Raw genomic sequence first — 21,815 nt, forward strand, 5'->3', positions numbered from 1 at the left:
GCGTGGGCACCAGCAACAGCTCGGACCGCGGGAGCACGGAGGTGCACGGGGACCCCGGCTCTGGGCGCACGATCTCGCCCGCGGCGCGGCAGCCACCAGGTGGCACCAGGGCCCGGGAGCTGGCCGCCGCCCGCGGGCGGGGCGGGGCGGGGCGCGGAGGGGTTAACGGGGGGCGGGGCCGCGGCGCCGGCGCTGCGGGGAACCCACCGGGGCGCGCGGAGGAGGGAGCGGCCGGGGGCTGCGGAGCCGGGCGCCGCGCCGAGCGGGGGCGCGGCCAATGGGACGGCGGGCCCGGCGCGCGCAGGCAGGCGACATGGAGGCAGGCGCGGCCGCCCGCCGCCCCTGACGCGCCGCTCCGTCCCGGTGGTCGGCGAGGCCGAGCCGGCCGGGGCCGCTGGCGCGGGGATGGGCAGGTCGGCGGCGCTCCTGCTCTGCCTGCTGGGCTGCCACGTCTGGAAGGCGGTGACCAAGACGCTGCGGGACCCGGGCGCCGGAGCCCAAGGTGGGTGCGCGGCGGCCGGCGACGGGCTTTGTGTGGGCCCCGGCCTGCCGCAGAGGCGGCGGCTGCAGGCGCCGCGCCGCATTGTGTCGCGGGCCGGGGAGCCGGGCCTGCAGCCCCCGCGCTGCGCTCCGGAGGGGGCGGCGCCGCCCGGGGACGCCTGGGGCCCGGAGCCCGCGCTCCCGGGAGGCCGGGGACAGGTGGGGGTGTGGGTGGCACCAGCGTTGCCGCTTCGGGTGGCGCGTTCGGGTGCCTCCGAAGGTCCTTTTCTTTCTGCCTCGACACGGACACGCGGCTCCATCTCCTCCTTCGCCCTGGCCACAGGGGCAGCCTCCGGGTCGCGCCACCCACTCGCCGCTCCGGGCTCGGGTGCTAGAAACCCGGACGCGAAGGCAGCTGCGCTCGACCCTTTTGTTGTGGCGGCCGCTGCCCCGGGGATGCCCCCTGCGATCTGGGACTCCAAGTCCGCGGCTGCTGCCAGCCACCGGCCTGCCGCAGTTCGGGAAAGTTTGGGGGGTCTCCTCCTCCTCCCTGTCCGACGTCTCCTCCGGGCCCCGAGGGACTTCCTCATCGGCCCCGGAATCGCGCCCGGAAGAGGAGGAAGAGTTGGGACGGGGAGACCCTGAGCCCTCTAAAACAACAACAGTCATTTCCAGGTCTGCAGTCGCCAGCTCCTGCCTTTTGTCTAATCTTTGGCCTCTGCAGATTTGCTCTCCAGCCCTGGAAGTCATGCGGTCGCCTCTGAGAAAGGCCACGAGCCTGTCTTTTGTCTTTAAAACACGACTTTTTTTTGGAGGGGGCGGGGGGGGGGGAGCCCCGAAGCCTCCTTTGCACGCATTTGTGCTTCTCTGTTGCCGGCCTTCTCAAAAGGGTGAGGGAGGCCGCCGCAGAGGAGCATCTGCAGGACGCCGCTGCCGGCCTCCCCCGGGCCTCTCAGATCTCCCGCAAGGGCCCCCATGCAGCCCGTACCCCCCACCCCTGCCCCCCAGCTCCTTGCCATGTCCTTTCCTTGCCGAAAGGTGTGTGAACTGTGAAGTCAGTCCTCCCGACAGGATGAACCAAGATCGCTCCATCCAGTGTCCTCTTGCTCAGACCCTGCCTTACCCCCACCCTCATGCTAACTCTCTCCCCATGTAACACATATCGGAGCAAAGAACCTGGATGGCCATTCACGCCTGAGGTTGTGACAGAGAGGAAGGTTCTACCACGCTCTGCTGGGTTTCGTTTGTTACCTACATGTTGAATTCAAGGTTTTCATGTCCATCCCTTGCGGTACCATTTGCCAGTATCTCTTTCATGCATTGCTTTTGCTATAGCTACGGGATAATATGACAATTACGAATTGTGTATAAAATTGTAGTGTATATTATGGAAGGGGAACATTGATACAGTACAAAAAGATTCATGCCTCTTCATGTAGGAAATGCATGTTTAGGGCATTAGATCATTGGTGTTCAGTTGTAGCCTCTGAATACCCTTACCTCTCTTTGAATCAGCTATTTTAATGAATGATACTTGCATTTCAAGGAGGCCATTCATTCCAAAGAAGACGTTGCATTTTTTGTTTTGCACTTGAAATGTAATATATGGAAACATTAAGTTCATGCACTTGTAAAATAGGGGAAGGCTTGGTTGGCCTCAACTGGGGGGAAAAAAAAGAGTCATGATAAAACCTACTAGGTGTAGGTTGGAGACCACATTTAACAGAGATCTTATTGCTAAAAATCAGATCAGGTAACTCAACTCTCAGAAATGGAATGTTCTGTGAAGTGGAAGAGAAATTTTCAACCCATGAGGATATTTATGCCATGGCTAAGAGAATCTTAGTCTATGGGGTGGTTGAGTTGAATATTTTCCCACCTAGATTACTTCCTTGATTGGATAAGGGTGTCTTTTTAAAAGAGTTGAGCCCAGGAGCCGTAACCGAAGTCGGGTCTTACTACCTGGCTTCTGGATTTTGAGCTAGTATCATTTTTATGGGAATGGACAGAATCTCCTTGGACATTCTAAGGTCTCTTTCACCCCACGGAGTTCTTTAAGCCATCTTGACCCTTACCTTTTAACATAGTTTTTAAATTCATGTTTTCTCTACTCTTCTGGATCACATACTGGTACACAATGAAGACAATTGCCGCATCTGATTTCACTTTGCATTTCCCACACCGGTTTGTAGATTGTTTTGCACATGGTCAGTGCTGCATTGATGAAGGTTTGAAGACAGCTAGTCCATAAACCAATTTTCAACCTTTATCATCTCAAGGCACACATAAGCTAATTACAAAATTCTGTGGCACGGAATCGCTATTGTAGTGCAAATCGCTGTTGTAGTGCAACATGCAGTCATCATTGTTAACACGCATTTTTAGAAGAAAACTTCAATGTTTAGCTTCTCTGAAATCTAATTTGTAGGAGTTTTACTTACTTTTATTGTTGAAACTTAACCTGAATCATTGTTGAAACTTTAATATGAGTTGTATACACACAGATATTGTATACCAACAGGACTTAGAAATTACTTGGGAAAATCTTAGAGACCTGGAACACACAGATCATATACTACAGTATCCTAATTAGATTCTTGGGACTACATGACACCTTTATTAAGTGAATCTTGGCTATGTTTTGAGGAAATTAACATCTTGCAAAACTTCTTGGCACAATTTTGCTGTTTATGTATTCAAGATAAGATTTAAGGTTTGGCTTCAGATTCTGTCTTCTTACTGTAGCTGCCTCGAATCCGCAAAGGGATTTCAAAAGCAACAGTTAGTTGTCACAGTGGGGCTTTGCTAATCACAAACTTGAACTAGTTCTAGAATATGATTGCATATTTTTATTGTTTCATCTCATTTGCTCTTGAGTGTTTATAGTATCTTTTTTTTTAATGTTACAGAAGCTGTTATCTGAAGTATTGGCTAATTTTGCCTTTCTCCGTCTCTTAGAAACTGCCTTGCGGCTGGCTTGATAGAGGGGGCTGTCCTTGAAGAGCAGTGAACTGTGCAGATGGGCTCTTTAGGGATGTATGTTTGAAGGTCAGCACGTTTATGCATAAAAGAGGTCAGAGCGGGGTTAAGGAGTTCAGGCTCAGCCTTCTGTATGATCTTGACGTTACTGCTCATTATCTAATTTTGCAATGATATGCTAACTTTTTGTTCATCTCAGAGAAGCTACAATCTGTCATAGCATTTGAAGAGAATGGTTGGCTGTCTCTCTTCTCTCTCTGTTCTTTGAGGTCTGTTCTTTGCTAAACTCAAATTTGAGTTATTGGAGCATGGTGATCAGTTGAAAGACCAGGAAGCGACATAAGGTATCAGGAGGAATCTATGAATATATTACTTGACATGGCAAAGGAACTTCACCGAATTGATTAACTTAAGGATCTTGGATAGTCTGGGTTATCAATTGGACCCAATATAATCACAAGGATCCTCACAAGAGAGAGGCGGAGTCTGAGAGAGACGGAGGGTACTACATTGATGGCTGTGAAGGTGGAGGGAGGGGTCGTGAGCCAAGGAATGCAGGCGGCCTCTAAAACCCAGAAAAGGCAAGGGAACGGATTCTCCCCTGGCGCCTCCAGAGGGAATGCTGCCTTGCCGACATCTTCCCTTTACCCAATTACACTGATTCTGGGCTTCTGACCTCTAGAACTGTAAAATAGTAAATCCGTGTAGTTTTAAGACACTGACTTGTGGTAACTTGTTATAGGAAACTAATACAAACCCTAATCCTCAAGGATTATGAAAGAGCTGTACCTGTACAGTCAGGGTAACGGTGGAGTGTAGACTACTTCTTGGGTCCAAGCCACTAAATGTAACGGAGAAATGCATGAAGTTTTTGCATCTGCTTAACAAAATTCCGCCAAATTGGAGCCATGTTGGGGATCCTTGAGGATTGCCTCCAGGACCCTTACTACAGCCACCAAAATAACTAAATTTTCCCCTGATGAGATCAGTGAGATGTGACTTTTATTTGTAAGCAAGGTGCACGAGTCCTCTGTGTTCCTCCCAGCGTTGGGATTGTTCACAGCTGAAGAAAGAACGTGTAGCCACAAGCCACTCTAGTAGGAATCTTGCTTGCTTTTAAGCTTGGCTCTAATTATTATTGAAAGATACCTATTGGTAATAAATGAGGTAAAAGAAAGTTGTGATTTAATGTCACCATAGGCCCCCAATGCCTTCATACAATGAAACAGTAGGGTCCCCCCTCGAACTTGGAATGGCCTCCCCCATGTTGTTCCAGAGTCTCAGCACAGCCCTTCTGATACTTCTCTGCCTCTCTTAGGCAGATGAGTCCAGCCAACTCTAGGCCTGGACCACACGAACAATTGAGGACACCCTGGTGCAGGCAGAGGGCAGAGGCAGCGTAAACACCTGGATTATCCTTGACACTACACCTGAGAGGGAATACAGGAAGTGTGAAACTACTGTACCTCTCTTGTGAATTTTCCATCTCAACTGGGAGCAAAGGGATTAAGTTCAGTGTCGTCCTGAGAAGGAAGACATAGGACATTTGGGCAGGTCCCGTAGCAGCTGAAGGGGTCACTGGCAACTGAGTGTGGGATAAGGATAATGAAGTGTCCTGGCTCGAGTCTCTTCCCAAGGAAATGAACTCAAGAATGTAGAGAAGTTTGAATCTTCTTGATTTTAGGGCTTTGGCCAAGAGGTAAGTAAATAATGGAGGAAGGGAAGGAACCACTCAGTTATTTTAAGGCTGAAGACCTTACTACTTGTTAATGTATCATACTTATCCTCCCAACATATCTCATAAACATTCATTCATTCATTTCTCTTCATTTTCACTACTTTGCATACCTTCATCCTAGAGGGTCCCTGTTTTAGTCTCTCCTTTCAGTCCAACATCTCTTCCGTGATGTCCCTCTTCAAACACCATTTTAGTCATGTTTCTTTCCTGCAGAAACACTAGTATTTTCATGTTGCCCAAAGTATGTCTAATTACTAAGTCTGGCCTTTACAGTCTTCCTGCCTTTTCCAACTTGATCTATTCTTCACCAGTTTGAATGGTCTTCTCCAGCAGGAATGTACCACTCCTTGCCCCCTGGATGGCTGGTGTACATCCTCACTTCCCTTCACCTACAGCTATATTCTCTTTTCTGCTCTTGAAATCCTAAGTACAGTATTGAGTATCTGCTGTATGAATAAAGTATGCTACTTATTAGACAAAGAAGGGTTGTGTGGAGGGGGGCAGTATATTTTTGTGAAAGCTTGATTATTTAGAGGTTTTTTCCCTGTGATATTTTGCAATCCAATTGGAAAAGAAATGGAAAAATAAATTCATAAAGTAAGGGCATGAAGATACTTTTAATGTAATTAGGTAAGAGTTTCCTGAGTAAGATAAAACCAACTAACACTAAATAATGACTAAAAATACAGCTACTAGTTGTCTGTCATGTTTATTTTTGCATATTCCAAGAATTTATCCATAGTCAGACACAAGTTTTATTTCCGAGAGTGCTCCTAAAGATTGTAAGAAAACTCCTTTTAATGATCAGATATTTAAGCAGTGACTGCATAGACTGGAAAATATTGGTTCTATAATGGTTTCCAATGTCATATGATGCTCTAAATAAAACAATTACAGAAACAATTGTATAAAGCTCATATTACTTAAATTGCATCGGAAGATAAGATGATCAAATATGGCCCTGGCCAGGTGGCTCAGTTGGTTAGTGCATCATCCCATACACCAAAAAGGTTGCAGGTTCAATTCCCAGTCAGGGCACATAACTAGGTTGCAGGTTCCATCCTGGGTCTGGGCATGTATGGGAGGCAACCGATCGATGTTTCTCTCTCTCACATCGATTTCTCAAACTCTCTCTCTAAACATATCTTCAGGTAAGGATTAAAGAAAAAAAAGATGACTAAATATAGATTTAATATGTTCCTAAAATATTTCACATTCTTAATTTTACGTAAAACATATAAACACATATTCAAATATTTTCCTGGCAAGTGGCACAGGAAAAGCTGGCTTAGGAAAAGAAAGCTTGGAAGTTAGTATTGAGTTTATAAAAGATTGGTTGGTTTTGTTTTACCCTGTACCCCACAGGGATAGAGAAGTTTATGAGGAAAGACAACTATTTCCAAGTCAGATGAACATTTTATTTGCTTGAATTTACTTTGTTGAACTCAGAATTTGAGTAGAAAAAGTATTGAATTCACATAGAGGGGGATATTTTTAATGTGATTTTTAATGCAGTTTTGACAGGCTGAACTAAAGACATTAAAACTATTCTCAATCAGTAAGGTGAGTCAGATTAGTAAGATTTCTGATTTCAAAACATAATTGGTAGCAGAGTCTCAATGGATGAAGTTCTCTCTCTTCCTCTCCATGCTATTGAGATTAGGATGTGGTTGTGGTTTGTTTCCTTTGTACCAGTTACAGCTTATATCTCTCCTCTTGGAGAGAAGATTGGCACAATAAAAGCACTTTCTAATGGAAATTTATTTTAGCAGAAATAATTAAAGCACATGTAACTTGGATCTTAATAGTTTGTTAACATTTCATTTCTTCTTAATTTCATTGTGTGATTATTATCAGGCTAATAATTTATCGTTTACTAATAGTATTAATGATTTGGATGAGTACATTTCTGGGAAATTGATTATACTTTCTAATGAAACAAAGGTGAAAAGGCTGCTGTAACAGAATACCATAGACTGGGTGGCTTATAATCAACAAAAATTTATTTCTCACAGTTTTGAAAGCTGGGAAGTCCAAGATCAAGGCACTGGCAGATTTGGTGTCTGATCAGGGTGGTTAATAGATAGCCATCTTTTTTATATGTTCTCACATAGCAGAAGGAGCAAGGGAGCTTTGTGTCTTCATATGGGGTCACTAATTCCATTTGTATGGTCTCCACCCTCACATAATCAGCTCTCAAGGCACCACTTTCAAATATAATAACATTAAGGATTAGGTTTCAACAGACAAATTTTGGGGAACATAAGCACTCAATCTGTTGCAAAATTTGGGTTAAATAAAAACCTCCGTGGGCAGTTTAGATGGTAAACTCCAAGAATTCGTTAAAGTTAACAAAATTTCAAGATAGAAAGGAGGGGGAGGGGGCGTAAGAGATCAACCGAAGCACTTGTATGCATGCATATAAGCATAACCAATGGACGCAAGATACTGGGGGGTAGGGGAGGCCGGGGGAAGGTCAATGGGGGGAAAAAAGGAGACATATGTACTACTCTTTGTAATACTTTAAGCAATGAAATAAAATAAAATGAAACATAGAAAGGAAGAAATCTAATTTAAAAAAAAGACTTGGATCTTGTAGGTGACCACAAGATTAACTAAGTAAAAAGTGAGTAGAAAGTATGACTTGGTTACCAACGCTGCCAAAGTGATCTTGGGATGCCCTGGTAAATGCCTAGTTTCCAGAAACCAGATTAGGACATAATTCTGTTGTGTCATGTGCTGGTGGGACCATACCTGAAGGATTGTATTTGGTCCTAGATGCCAGATTTAAGATTGATTGAACCTCCACAGCACATTCAAAGGAGAGCTTGAAATCAGGTCGCTTGGCTTTGTCATTATGCATGTCATATGATTGTCCATCCATGACATTACTGAGCACTGGGCTGGACCCGCAGGCCCCTGTGGTCACACAGCCCTCGGACAGAAGCTGCTCCTCGTTAGCCATCGCAGGCTCAGCCCCAGAAGAGCTGAACTAAATTGATTGGTTGGAGGAGCTTCAGGCATGTTGTTAAAAGCAAGGCAGATCCAAAAGGTGGCCTCAAAGTCTTATTTAGGAAAGATGGGCCATCCTAGAGAATGTGTGATTTAGAACAAAAAAGATGCAGGGAGACCATTTAGGGATCCTCAAATATTTTAAGGATTATTGCATCAGTCCTCTATTGCTGTCGTCACAGATTTTCCGAAATATAACAGCTGGAAACCACTCATTACTACCCCCCAGTTTCCATGGGTGGGAAGTTTGAGCACAGCACGGCTCAGGCCAGTCTCTGCTTAGGGTCTGTCTCACAAGGCCAAAATCAAAGCATCAGTAGGGCCAAGCTCCTTTTTGAAGGCTCTGGGAAGAATTTACTTCCAAACTCATTCAAATTGTCAGAATTCATTTCCTTGTGGATAGAGGCCGAGGTCCCTGTTTCGTTGCTGGCTGTGGGAGCCACCTGTGTACTTCGTCACTTTGCCAAGACAGCAGCATCAGGTCCAGCCCTCACATAGCACATCTCTCGGCTCGTCTCTCTGACCACAACCAGAGAAAGTTCTTTGCATTTAAGGGTGCCGGTGATTGGTTTGAGCCTTCTGGACAATCCAGGAAAATCTCCCTCTTACACTCTATGACCTTAGTTAACCTCTGCAGTCCCTTTTGCCATTTAATGTAACACATTGGCAGGTTCCAGAAGGGAGGGTGTGGGTGTCTTTAGGGGACTCGTTCTGCCATAATGTGGAGGGTGGGTCAGTCAAGCTCCAGTGGGTTGAGAGGTGGGCAAAGCGGATCTCCCGCCATAGGGGAGGTTGAGGGGAATAGGGACGAGGACCGCGGAGGGTCCTTTCAGTGAGTCTGGAGAAGGGTTTGGACGGGTGACTTCGGTGTCCCTTCCTGCCCTGAGACTTTAGATGGTCAACTCCATGGACTGAGTTCTAAATTCAGGGGACCCATGTGCAAGGAAAACCTGAAGCAGCTTATTTGATACCAAATGCTGTATTTACAGTGGTCCTGAGTTTTTGTATTTTGACCCTGAAAACCTGGAAGTAAGGTTTATTTTGGTAACTAATATACTAAATTCTTTGAATGGTAAATATTTAGGTATCTATGCTATCCTTAATGTTAAATCAGTGTAATCAATAGTAACAGGCACTCTCAGCTTCGTTCACCTAGATACGAAGAAATAATAATGATTAGCAAACACGTATAGGGTCTTACTGCATGCGAGGCACAATGCAAAGGACCTGAGTGGGTTCCCTTATTTAATCTTCACATCAATCCTGTGGGTGTAAATATCAGTCTCACATTATAGAAGAGGAATTTGAGGCCCAGAGAAGTTACATCACTTTTTTTTTTTTTAATGCAGATAGACAAAAGTACCCCGTGTGCGGTCCCTTTTGCCTTTACCATGAACCATGGAAAACAACCTGAACATTTATTTACTGCGCAGCTCCAGAGAGCCCACTTCTGTGCTGCTTGCCGTGTGGGATTCAGATGCGGAGAAGCGATAAGAAATTCACACAAATAACTCTGATGAGCTCTTGAGGGAGGTCCGGTGGAGCAGGGTGGAATTTAGGGTTACACCCAGCTGGGAGTGGGGGAATCTTCTGGGTTGTGTTTCAAGTCTGTTAGCATTTGCTTATATAACAAGAGAAACTTGTTAGAACCCATCACGTGGAGGGGTGGGCTAGGGAAAGATGTGGTTATTTGTAAAACAGTCCTTCAGGTGTGTTTGGATTTGTAACGCCTGATGAGATGCCCTTGTTCTCCTTTGGCATCAAGTGAGGGCTTTATTGACTGTGAAGTAAGTGCACGTGTATTGATTTGGTATTTGAACTTACTTGCAAAACTTTCATCTTTTTCACTCAAAAAGAAGAAAAGCTGCTTAGTTTCTCTTTGCTTATGCAGTGATCTCGAAAATAAATGTTAAATGATGCTGTTATAGGACTATAACAGATTACTTTTAACTTATTTTGTGAAAATGATTGGCCATATTAAAAAAAGGGGGGGGGAAGAATTTTACAGTGAGTACCCATACTCACCACTTACATTATACAACTAACATTTTACTTGCTTCATTTCTTACCTATAATTTGTTCATTCTTTTGTCTAGTCATTAATCCATCTTATTTGTTGATGCATTTTAAAGTACATCTCAGCTGTCAGTGGTCTTTCCTCGAAATACTGCAGCATGCATGTTGTTCATTAGTGTTCAAGGTATTTATTTATGATTTTTTTCTCATAGGGAAATTTACATACAAGGAAACATACACATCTTGTGTTGACAAATGCATACATCTGTGCAACCCCAAATGCCATCATGAAACAGAATATTACCATCCTTTTAGAAAGTTCCTTATGTCCCTTCTCAGTAAATCTCTGCCTTATCCCTTAGGGGAAACTCTGTTCTGATTTTTTCCACCATAGATTACCTTTATGCCTATTCTAAAACTTCATATAAATACAGTATGTACTCTGGCTTCTCTTAGTCACTATGTCTTTTGAGATCCATCCGTTTGTTGCTTTTATCAGGAGATTGTTTCTTCTTATTGATGAATAGGATTCTCTGTATGACTGTTCTACAGTTTGTTTATCCATTTTCCTATTGATAGACACAAGTTTCTCTGACTAAATGTAGCTGCTATGAACATTTTTATGCAGTTCTGTGGACGTATGTTGTCATTGCTCTTGGGAAAATGAGAAGGAGAGGAATTTTGGGGTTATAGAATAAGTGAATGTTTAGTTTTATAAGAAACTGCTAGCCCTTTTTCTAAATTTGTTGTATTTTTCACACACGCGCGCGTGCACACACACACAGACACACACGAAATGTGTGAGAATTTCTATTACTCCACATTCTCACCAACATTTGGTAGTGTTAATTTTTTTAACTTCAGCCATTTTGGTGGGCAGATAGATAGATAGGTAGACAGACAGATAGTATAGCACATACATTTATTTTCCAGCTATAAATGGCTCTAGTGTTTGAAGAGTGTTGGAATACTTTTAGAAATTAAAATTAAGATTTTAACATTATGTTTATTTTTTAAACTGTTTTAATGTACAATTTTTAAATTTTTTGATGTCTTATTAAAATCAATCACATAGCCCAACCAGTGATGCTCAGTGGTTGAGCATGGACGTATGAACAAGGAGGTCACAGTTCAATGCCCTGGTTGGGGGGCTCGATCCCCAGTAGGGGGTGTGCAGGAGGCAGCCAATCAATGTTTCTCATCATTGATGTCTCTCTATATCTCTCCCTCTCCCTTCCTCTCTGAAGTAAATAAAAATATATTTAAAAAATCAGTCACAGCCAAATTTTCTTAGTGAATATCCAAACTGATCAGATAGAACCACTTTATCACATACCTACCAGATAAGCCATGGCGGGTTTGTCCGTGTGCATGCCATGTGTATGTGTCTAGGTGGAGAAGGAATGGGAAAGAGAAAATAAACTAACCCTTCTAGAATTAATATTTGCATATTGTTGATGCACCATTAGAGGTTATAGTAGGACTATTTCCACGCCTGTTCTCCTCCTGAAAGAAACCAAAATGTATATGCCAATTGGAAGGTGCAAGAGTCATGCATTCAAACAAGTGCCAGAATCTCTTAACAATTTGTACGCCATAAGCGTCTATAGACGCAAGTGACAGACCTTTTTAAATTAAATTCAAAATATCGTGGCAGTTAACTGGTTAATGACTAAGCAGCTTCTTCAAGTTACTTGGGATACTTCATTAACCCTTTTGAGTCATTCAGTATTGAGTTAATTCCTCAAAGTATTCTTATAGCCTTTTTTAAAAAGTTAAGATAAAGTTCTAAAGATATCAATTACAGAAGTTAGAAAATTCAAATCTGCATTGAGTTCTTTGAGATGTACAAACTCCCCTAATGACTGGGTATACCATTTAGAAATTTGGACAAGATATATATGATTGTTTCCTAAATTCCTCTGCCTATGCCGTTGACCTACCGGCTGTTGGCAAGTGTATCCATAGGTGTGTTATTAGAGCAGCAAGCAGTACCTGGTGTAGAACCAAAGCTGATGACACCAGAGCATTTCTGATTTGTCAGTGGTGCTGCTGCAGCTGGAGCCTGCGCAGCACCACTGACAAATCAGAAGGAGAGGAATTTTGGGGTTATAGAATAAGTGAATGTTTAGTTTTATAAGAAACTGCCGCTCCATTTCTCTATCTGAGGTGCAGGTGGAGAAAGAACTAGTCTGTTAGCAGCGCTTCCAGGCCTCTTTCTTGTAGGGAGACGGTTGTCAGGCCCATTGTCTCTGAAGGTCACTGCCCTCCACTTCACATGCTGAGCCCCCAGCACCGTTTTGGAGTGTGGGGAGGGACGGCGAGCACCGTGGCAGGGGTGCTGTGTCCTGATCACAGGAGCCTGGTGGGCAAGGTATGTCCCTGCCGTCAGGGTGGCTCTGTCCGCCTCAATTCCCCTCTACTGTCCTGCTCAGAAGGCACACGCCTGTGCTGCCCCAGAAGTGGCTTTAGGAGGACAAGGCTGGGTGTTGCTAACTCATTCCTTCTGAGTTGCCATGTGACTATGTAAAAATAAACATTTGGTATTTCAAATAAATGTGCCTGTCCCTGTGTGCATTCCATGGAACTGAACCACATCTGGGATGGGGAACAAGTGGGTGTTCCAGTCAGGTCCTCCCTTTTCAGTTCTGTTTCTTCTCTCCTGTGGCCTTTTCAGTTTCCCTTTGGTATATACCGTTGCCCTTTTAGTGTCCTTGCCCTTTTAGTTGAGGTACTTCTTAAAAAATACATATATATACATACATACATACATATCCTATATAATAAAGAGGTAATATGCAAATTGACCATCACATCCTCGCACAAGATGGCCACCCCCATGTCATCACAAGATGGCCACCACAAGATGGCCGGCAGGGGAGGGCAGTTGTGGGCGATCAGGCCAGCAGAGGAGGGCAGTTAGGGGTGACCAGGCCAGCAGGGGAGGGCAGTTAGGGGTGACCAGGCCAGCAGAGGAGGGCAGTTAGGGGTGACCAGGCCAGCAGGGGAGGGCAGTTAGGGGTGACCAGGCTAGCAGAGTAGGGCAGTTGGGGGTGACCAGGCTGGCAGGGGAGTAGTAAGGGGGTGATCAGGCTGGCAGGCAGGTGAGCAGTTGAGAGCCAGCAGTCCCAGATTGTGAGAGGGATGTCCGACTGCCGGTTTAGGTCCGATCTCACAGGCAGTTGGACATCCCCTGAGGGATCCCAGATTGGAGAAGGTCCCGGCTGGGTTGAGGGACACCTCCCCCCCCACCCCCCCAATGCATGAATTTCGTGCACCGGGCCTCTAAAATACACACACACACACACACACACACTTATTGCTTTTAGTGAGAGAAAAAGTGAGAGAGAAACATCCATGGGCTGCCTCCTGCACACCCCCTACCAGAGATCAAGCCCGCAAACCCTCCCCCCGCCCCCCCCCCCCCCCCCCCCGTGTGCTCTAACTGGGAATTGAACCAGTGACCTCTCCGTGGATGGGATGACGTCCAACCAACTGAGTCACACTGTCCAGGGCTTTTGTGGAGGTGCTCTTCCCAAGCCCTTTACCGGCCTTCCTTGGACTTTTATACAGACAGAATTTACAGACAGAATTAGTGGCATATATAGCCCTTCTATTATTTATATTAAAACAGATTTTATAAAAGGAGAGGATTTTTTTCAAACTTAGAATATTTTATTGTTCGATGCTCATGAGAAACATTTATTCAGCCTGATTCCTGAAGGCGGATTCTCAGAGCCCTACATTTATTTGGTGTTTAATGTGATAGAAAGTCATCCTCACCCAAGCGCACGGCTCAGTGGTTGAGCGTCGACCTATGAACCAGGAGGTCACAGTTCGATTCTCGGTTGGGGCACATGCCCAGGTTGTGTGCTCGATCCCCAGTGTGGGTTGTGCAGGAGGCAGCCGATCAATGATTCTCTCTCATCATTGATGTTTCAATCTCTCTCTCCCTCTCCCTTCCTCTCTGAAATCAATAAAAAAAATATTTTTTTTAAAAAAAGAAAACCTATTGTTAATTTTAAGCTAGGAAAACAGAATAGCATTAGATAAATGCAAGTCTATTATTCCAAGTATTGTAATACAGATAGATTCTGCTTCTAAAGGATGACATAAAAGATATTACTTGTGTTTAATGTCATTTCATTATTTAAAATATTTCCATCTAAGCAGAGGTTGGAGGTGACTGGTTTTCAGATGCCTCCTCTGGAACATGGGGTTCCGCTTTTTGCTCGGCTGATGGCTCTCTCTTTGTTACCTACCATCTGCTGCACATGTATAGACGTGTGAAAAAGCATATGGGAGAGGGATAGAAAAGTTAATGCACTCAACCGGTGAGGGTGGAGGACACGGGTCTGCAGTCTGGTCAAGTTTACAGCCATTTGCTGGAACACAGGGAGCCTTTTGGAAGGGGGCTTCGCTCTCTAGGCTCTGCATGCAGACTCCCTCACTCCACGGATCGTCCAAATGTTACCACTATGGCTGCAGCGAAATTAAGTTTCTCCTTCCTACACCCCTTCACCGGGCACACAGGGCACATGCTCCGTGCACAGCTGTATGGATCCACTTTTTCCTTTACTGTAAACTTAAAGACTGCCTAATGAAATTAAACTCAGAAAGTGATCCTTTAGCTCACTCACCTCTTGGCAGAGCAAACTGTTAAACTGGCTTTTAATACATACTTTGTATTTTCTTTAGAATGGATTCTTGTAACTTAGTTTTTTGGTTGGAGTTCACATTGATAAAAGGCTCCTAATAGTGTATTTTCCCCGGTTCTGTTTGAAACAGTTTGTGTGTGTTTTTTCTATTTGAAATTCATTTTCCTCTTCAAACTTAAAAATAAAGTCATTGCCTGTAATGATGTTTCTTTCAGTGTCTTGATGGAAATCTATGCAATGTCAATTAAATATTGAACTTACGCCTCTAAAATAAATACATGTTAAAGTACTACAAAAAGCTAAGTAAAATTGAGAAAGGAGTTACTACCTTTTGGACCAGGGGTGTAGTTTATGTGCACTTGTTAGATTATATATCTCATATCTTCCCATTTCTAAAGGTATAATCCTTCCGCAGATGTGTACAGGAGAGCGTGGACTGGCAAGATGTGAAGTTAGACGCTTCCTAACCTTATCCTCCTGTTAGCTGCTTCATGGCTGCTCCATCCATCCATCCATCCATCCATCCATCCACCCACCCACCCACCCACCTATCTATCTACTCATCCATCCAACAGAGAGTCTGCTTTCCTTACCTTTCACCCCTGAAATATTTATATTATTATCTTAAATTTGTATGATCCATTATAAGTTGTCTAGTGCTTTCAGATCCACTGTTTGTTTTGCTCCTCATAATCTTGAGAGGTATTCAGAAGAAATTCCTCTTTATACATGAAAAAAAAAAAAAAGTGGCTTGAAGTCATGTGCTGGTATACCGTGGAGGTGGTAACCCCACACACATCCTTCTCTCCTTTTAGCGTGTCTCTCTCGGTGGCTCTAGGCAGTCAGACTCACCGTCTCAGTCGTGATTTCTGCACAGGGACTCCTGTTGGAGCCACCCAGTTCCTGCACAGCAGTCACACTGCCCACCAGGCATGGCTCACATGTTTATCAGTCACTTCTTCTGGTTCCAGGTTATGGGGATCCAAAGATAAGCCCCTGCTTTTCAGGAACCCAAGCTCCTATGGAGGAAGCACAGATAGACAAAAATCGCTATCAAACATAACGTGTCGGGGTGCAGAGGAGGGAATGACTAACTTGGCAGTGAGGGAGGTTTCACAGGGGGTGGCTTTCAAGCTCGGGTCTGCAGGCTGAGAATCGTGTGGAAATGGGAAGAATGGTGCTCTCTGAGCTACACCACCATCCTTAGGAATTATAGCTGTTGGGAGGAACAAGAGCTCTTTGTGGGGGCGGCGGGGACGGGGGGAGCAAAATGATCAGTGGAGTTGCTGAGCTTGCTAATAAACTCATGTCTCAGACCAGGGACATGAGTAGTGGTGTTATTCTAAGTCTGTGAACCAATTGCCATATCTGACCTATCTTCCTCTCCCAAATTACTGTAAATCCTCTTTTCCCATTTATTCTGCTTGGTTGGTTAATCTTCAACCAACTGTTCCAACATCAAAGGGTCGGGCCTTTCCAGCATAACCTTCCTCCACCCCAGCCTCCTCTGCTAATTTCATGTCATTTATTGAGAACACAATTAGTCGTCTTTGTGACTGATCTTTACTGTCTTTCCTCATTCTTGTTCCTGCTTTTTCAGTTGGGCTAATGGGGGTGTCCACATCACAGCTATCGAAAGGGTACAGAAAGTTCAACCTCTGTAAAGTCCATTCAGCAGCAGAAGAAAGAGACGTTGAAAAAAAAACCACTTACACCCAATCTTGGGGTATATATATATATGGCTGTTGAATGCAGTGTTTATCTGTCCAAGTCCTCTAAGTGTCTTCAGGATGAGGAAGCGGATGCTAATTCGTGCGGTGATGGGGAAGAGGCCCCTCCCCTTCATGGGAGCCATGGCCGAGACCTCTCGGGTGGGGAGTAACTTCTTGGCAATAGGAATGGGTTGGAGGTTCCTGCCTTTGCAGGAATTGGAAGGGAAGGGGCAGAGTGTTGTAGCATGAACCTGGGTTTACATGCTACTGATTCACCTATTCATCTATGTTTTTTGACCCCTTCCTACTGTTTGTCAGACAATATAAAATAGATCCATGATCCCCACTCTTCAGAAGTTTACAGTGTAGTGGATGCAGTTATCTACTCAGTTAGCGGGACTGCTGTTCCAGCTGGAAACTCGTGTAACATGTGGACGTAAGCCTGTGGTGGAACACCTGTCCATAGCGCGGCTATGCATACAGCCTTGTTCTGTGCACTCTGTGGCACCAGCCGTGGCCCCTTCTGTGTGGTTCTGACTACATGTCATTTTTCTAGGTAATGCTTTCAGTGACTTCCTAGCTCACTGTGAAACACTGGTTTGCTACCTAGTCAATTCACAGTGGTCACACACACACAAAAAAATAATAATAAAATTAAGACTTACAGATAAAGAAAAGGAAAACAGCTCTGTTACTCTAGAGAAAAGGTAAGTAAAACTAAAAAATGTAAATGTTAAAAATATAATGAAAGCAGTACTTGATAACTTGCCTGGCCTTCCTATTACCTCTGGGTGTGGGGCAACCCTACAGAAGGCCAGCTGATCTTGCTCTCCTAACCACTGCTTCCCAAACTTCAACATGGGAGGGTGACTTTCAGATTCTGGTTCAGTGAGTCTGGCGTGGCCTCTAAGATGCTGCAGCTCTTACCATGCTAGTGGTCATTGGTCCGTGGGCCATACTGTTTCAAGTCTTTCTACCTCCACACACATCAGAGACAGGGGAGATTGCCCCAGGGAGCTGTCCATCAGATCGAGCTACTTGCATACCTTATGCTATGCTGCCACCACTCCTGCCAACAGGTAAAGAGCTGCTACTTTCTCCTTATATTTTTAACTTAGCTTAGGAAAGCTACCTCAAGAATTTATTCTTAACATAGTCAAAGCCTAGCTTCAAGAGCGGTGCTGGATTAGTACATTTACGTGTTGTGTGTGAGGGATGTTGCTTGTCTTTTTCTAGGTAAGTGTTCACTTGGTTGCACATTTATATAATGAGAATATTTATTGTGTATATAAAACTGTTCATAGCCCTCAGTGATCCTCATTGTGGACTTTTGGTTCCATTTTCTTTAATCTGCCCGTAGGCCATCTCCAATCACATTGTGTATTTTTTTTAAAAATATATTTTATTGATTTTTTACAGAGAGGAAGGGAGAGGGATAGAGAGTTAGAAACATCAGTGAGAGAGAAACATTGATCAGCTGCCTCCTGCACGCCCCCTACTGGGGATGTGCCCGCAACCAAGGTACATACACTTGACCAGAATCGAACCCGGGACCCTTGAGTCCGCAGGCCGACGCTCTATCCACTGAGCCAAACCGGTTAGGGCCACACTGTGTATTTCTGACCCAAAAAACTATTTCAGGGAGCAACAGGAATAACAATACTGTCCTGGCTCCACTTTGCACTTGATATTGAACTGCTTTCTTATACTGTTTCTTTTTAGATGGAGTATGACTATTATAAACGTTAAAGCGTGCATGTTTTTTTCAGTTTTGTGTTAGTGTGGTTTTTAGTATTGTGCAAATGGTATCTTGAATAAGTCATTTATCACTTGCTTTATGGGGATTGTTTAAACCAGGGGTGGGGAATGTCTGGCCCAAAAGCCGTATAAGGCCTGAGAAATCATTTGGTCTGGCCCCACCAAGGCATTAAGGGTGCTAATGCCTTAAGGGTGTTAATTAAATGTTTGAGCAAATATAGCAAGCCAATTTTTAAATTGATAATTTTGTATGGCCCTTGAATGGTGTTCTAAATATCCAAATGGCCCTTGGCAGTAAAAAGGCTCCCCACCCCTGGTTTAAAGAGATAATAATTGACTATTGTTACTCAGAGATGTAGAGTCCCATATTTTTTTAAGGAGGACTGAGTTGCTTTATTCAAAAGACATGGTTTTTCAAACTCATAGACACAGACAACAGAATAGTGGGAGGGAGTGGGAGGAGCAAGAACGGGGCAAAGGGGAATATATGGTGATGGAAGGAGACTAGGCTTTGGGTGGTGAGCACATAATGCAACATACAGGTGATGTGTGATAGAATTGAATGCCTGAAACGTATACGCTGTTATTAAGCAGTGTTGCCCCAATAAATTTAATTTAAAAATTTTTAAAGGAATAAATATTAACAAATAGAAAAATATGTTTAAAGTGAAGATAACACAATCCTTAAGACATTAAAAACACACACCAAACCATAGCTTTGCACCACGCCCAGATAGCAGCGGCTCTGCCCCGAGCTGCCTTTTCTCCCGTGTCCCTGGGAAGGTGGGCCAGGCACCACCAAGGCAGCAGAATTCCTGAGTGGCTCGTAATTTATCTCCCTGGAGATTCCTGGCTGCCTGCCGAGTCCACAAGACCTTCGAGGAACCAGCAGAATAGTGATCTGTGTGAGCGCGTGTCTTTCTAGTTCACGGCAGTTTCTGTTTTTGTTTTGTGTTTTAAATGAATGAAGTGGCATTGAGTCCCCCAGTCCCTTACCTCTTGAAATGTTCATCTCCTTGAATTCGGAAGCAGCACCACTCACCCAGGTAACAGCCAGGGCTCTCAGGAGTGGTCCTGAGACCCAGCTGGGCTGTGGCTTGTTCGTCCTGTAGGGAATATGGGGCTCGTGGAGGGAATACGAGGGAGAGGAAGTTGAGAAAAGACGTCCCCTGCTCCTGGGGCAACTTCTAGTCTGAGATGTGCAGTCATTGTCTCCCTGCTGTGGCTCCATCTCTCCGTCTTACGGGTCTTAAGGCCTCTCCCACCATAAGGACATACCTGTGCAATGGCACCCCCTTGGCCCCATAGCCCCCTCAAACTATTCATTTCTTCCATTCTTTACCAGAAAAGCAGCTGTCGACACTCATCTCTCCACTCATTCACCCCCCAGTTCACCCCTTAATGCTCTGCTTTCTCTTCCCCTTGATATCTAGAACATCATTCACGGGCTATACACAATTATCAGCTTAAAAATTAGCCTGTTATATTTGGTCAAACATTTAATGAACTCACCCCTAATGCCGTGGCAGGGCCAGACCAAATGATTTCTCGGGCCTTATACAGCCCGCGGGCTGGACGTTCCCCGCCCCTGATCTAAAGCATCAGGCACCAGCGCCTTTGAGGAGCCATCTCTGGTCCCCCAGTTCCTCCCCAGGTCTGAGTGCGTACCTTCGCTGTTTATTCAGCAAATACTGATAGAGTGCTTCCGTGTTCTAGGCACTGCTCTAGCTGCTGGGGTACAGCAGAAAACGTCCAAATACTTCCTCCCTGTGTTGAGAGGTTGTGTGTACCCACCCATAATCCAGCTGTCTCTCCTTGAGACCAGAGCTGCTTCTCACTCTGCTGGTCTTCAGCCAGTGTTTGCTGAGAGCACATCCAGTTATGCCTCTTCCTCCTCTCTTTCCCCCTTTTCTACTCTGTGTCTTTCCTCCCTCTCTCCCAGGAGCAAAAACAGGAAATAGAACTTCATAATTACTAGATGAGCTGGATACAATTTCATCCCTGTTTTTGGTTTCTACATAAGAGTTTCTTGAAATTTTGGGGGTTGTGATGTAAAGTGTGCGTTGAATGCTTCCTTTGTTTGATGAATTTGCTCAGCTGTGGCTAACCAGGAAGTTCCCCTCTGCTGTGTCCTTTGTTCAGAGCTGAAGAACTTGGTTCTTTGAAAAGTCACTGGAAGAAAGGGACATTCTGCTTTAATCTTATTCTAGGTGGTGCCTGTGTCTAGGAATGCCAAAGCATGTTGTTGGGGACAAACACAAGGTTTTCAAATGTTCTTATCTCGGAATGCCACCATCCCTTTCTCCAGAAACAAAACAAACACAAAGCAACAAAGCTAGACCATTTATCTGGGGGGTAGATGAAATACAGGACACTCAGTGTAGTGACACCTCAGATAATCCATGAATACGCTTCCAGTGTAAGTATGCCCAGTATTGCACAGGACATATTTACACCTAAACATTGTTTATTGTCCCTCTGAAATTCAGGCGTCACTGGCGTCCTGCATTTTTATTTGCTAAGTCTGGCAACCCTTATTTCAGCAGAAGGCAGTTGTGGGGAGGAACCCTTTTTAGCTCTCATTTTTTGCTCATGGCAATGTGTCAGATGAACACCCCCATAGTTGGTGGAAGCTGCTGCCTTTGCCAACTTTAACATCAACCCCACTTTTAGAAGGTTCCTCAACCTAAACTGGAGGAGCAGTGAGGAGAAGGCCGCACGCACTCCTTCACTGCACCTCCTTCAACCCGGGGGTGTGACTCCTGGTGCTACAGTGTTGCGTGGTTGGGGAAACGAGATCACAGATGTTTTCTCAGCCCATCTTCCGTCCCTGAGGTTCTTCGCCTGTGATGGAAGTGGAAGTTGTCTGATTTGGAAATACATTCCGTTTAGTTCAGCAATAATTTTTTAAGGATTCCATTTGTAATGTAGATTGTGGGAAACTGCCCGCCTCCCAGTCTTGGGAGAAACAAAAGCATTCCCGGTGGGGCTCAACCCTGGGTGGACATTATAACCAGTTGGGAGCACTTTAAAGCCCTGCTGATGCTTAGGACATACCCCAGAGATTCCGATTCAGGGGTCTGGTGGGGCCTGGACACGCCTACCTTTTCCAGAGCTCTCCCTCTGGTTCTGGTATGCAGCTGGAGTTGAGCCCGGTTGAGTGTCAGCATCAGGTGTTGTCTTGAAGTATTCTGAGTGCCAGTGCAGAGGGGGAATGGTGAGTGACAGAGTCTTTGCTTATGGAGTAATCACATGCAGGTTTAATTCTGGGCCATGACTCACAGGAGGGGCTTCCAAGCCCTTCCAGGAGTGGCCCACGGGATCAGAAACCCATGTGTGTGCCGACTGCATTTTCAAAATCATTGATGAGTGGGACTGGTGAGGGTCAGGCTTGGTATACTGGAATGCCTCAAATTAGGGGTGAAATTTTATGGGAGTGGTATTCATACTTACTCTCCATTT

The 21,815-nt window shown here is 44.9% G+C and overlaps 1 protein-coding gene across 3 annotated transcripts in view; it reads left to right on the forward strand.

The window, feature by feature from the left end:
- Positions 1-201: 201 nt before the first annotated feature.
- FAM171A1 (family with sequence similarity 171 member A1) overlaps positions 202-21,815 on the forward strand; it is a 123,567-nt gene continuing 101,953 nt past the window's right edge. The window contains exon 1 of one of the 3 annotated variants that reach the window (XM_079793997.1): positions 202-502. In XM_079793997.1, coding sequence (XP_079650123.1) covers positions 406-502 — 97 coding nt within the window. In that variant the 5' untranslated portion in view covers positions 202-405. The remainder of the gene's footprint in view (positions 503-21,815) is intronic. The other 2 variants (XM_079793995.1, XM_079793998.1) reach the window with 2 other exon arrangements.

The sequence above is a fragment of the Cnephaeus nilssonii genome (genome assembly GCF_951640355.1).
Source record: "Cnephaeus nilssonii genome assembly, chromosome: 1".
Lineage (NCBI taxonomy): Eukaryota > Metazoa > Chordata > Mammalia > Chiroptera > Vespertilionidae > Cnephaeus > Cnephaeus nilssonii.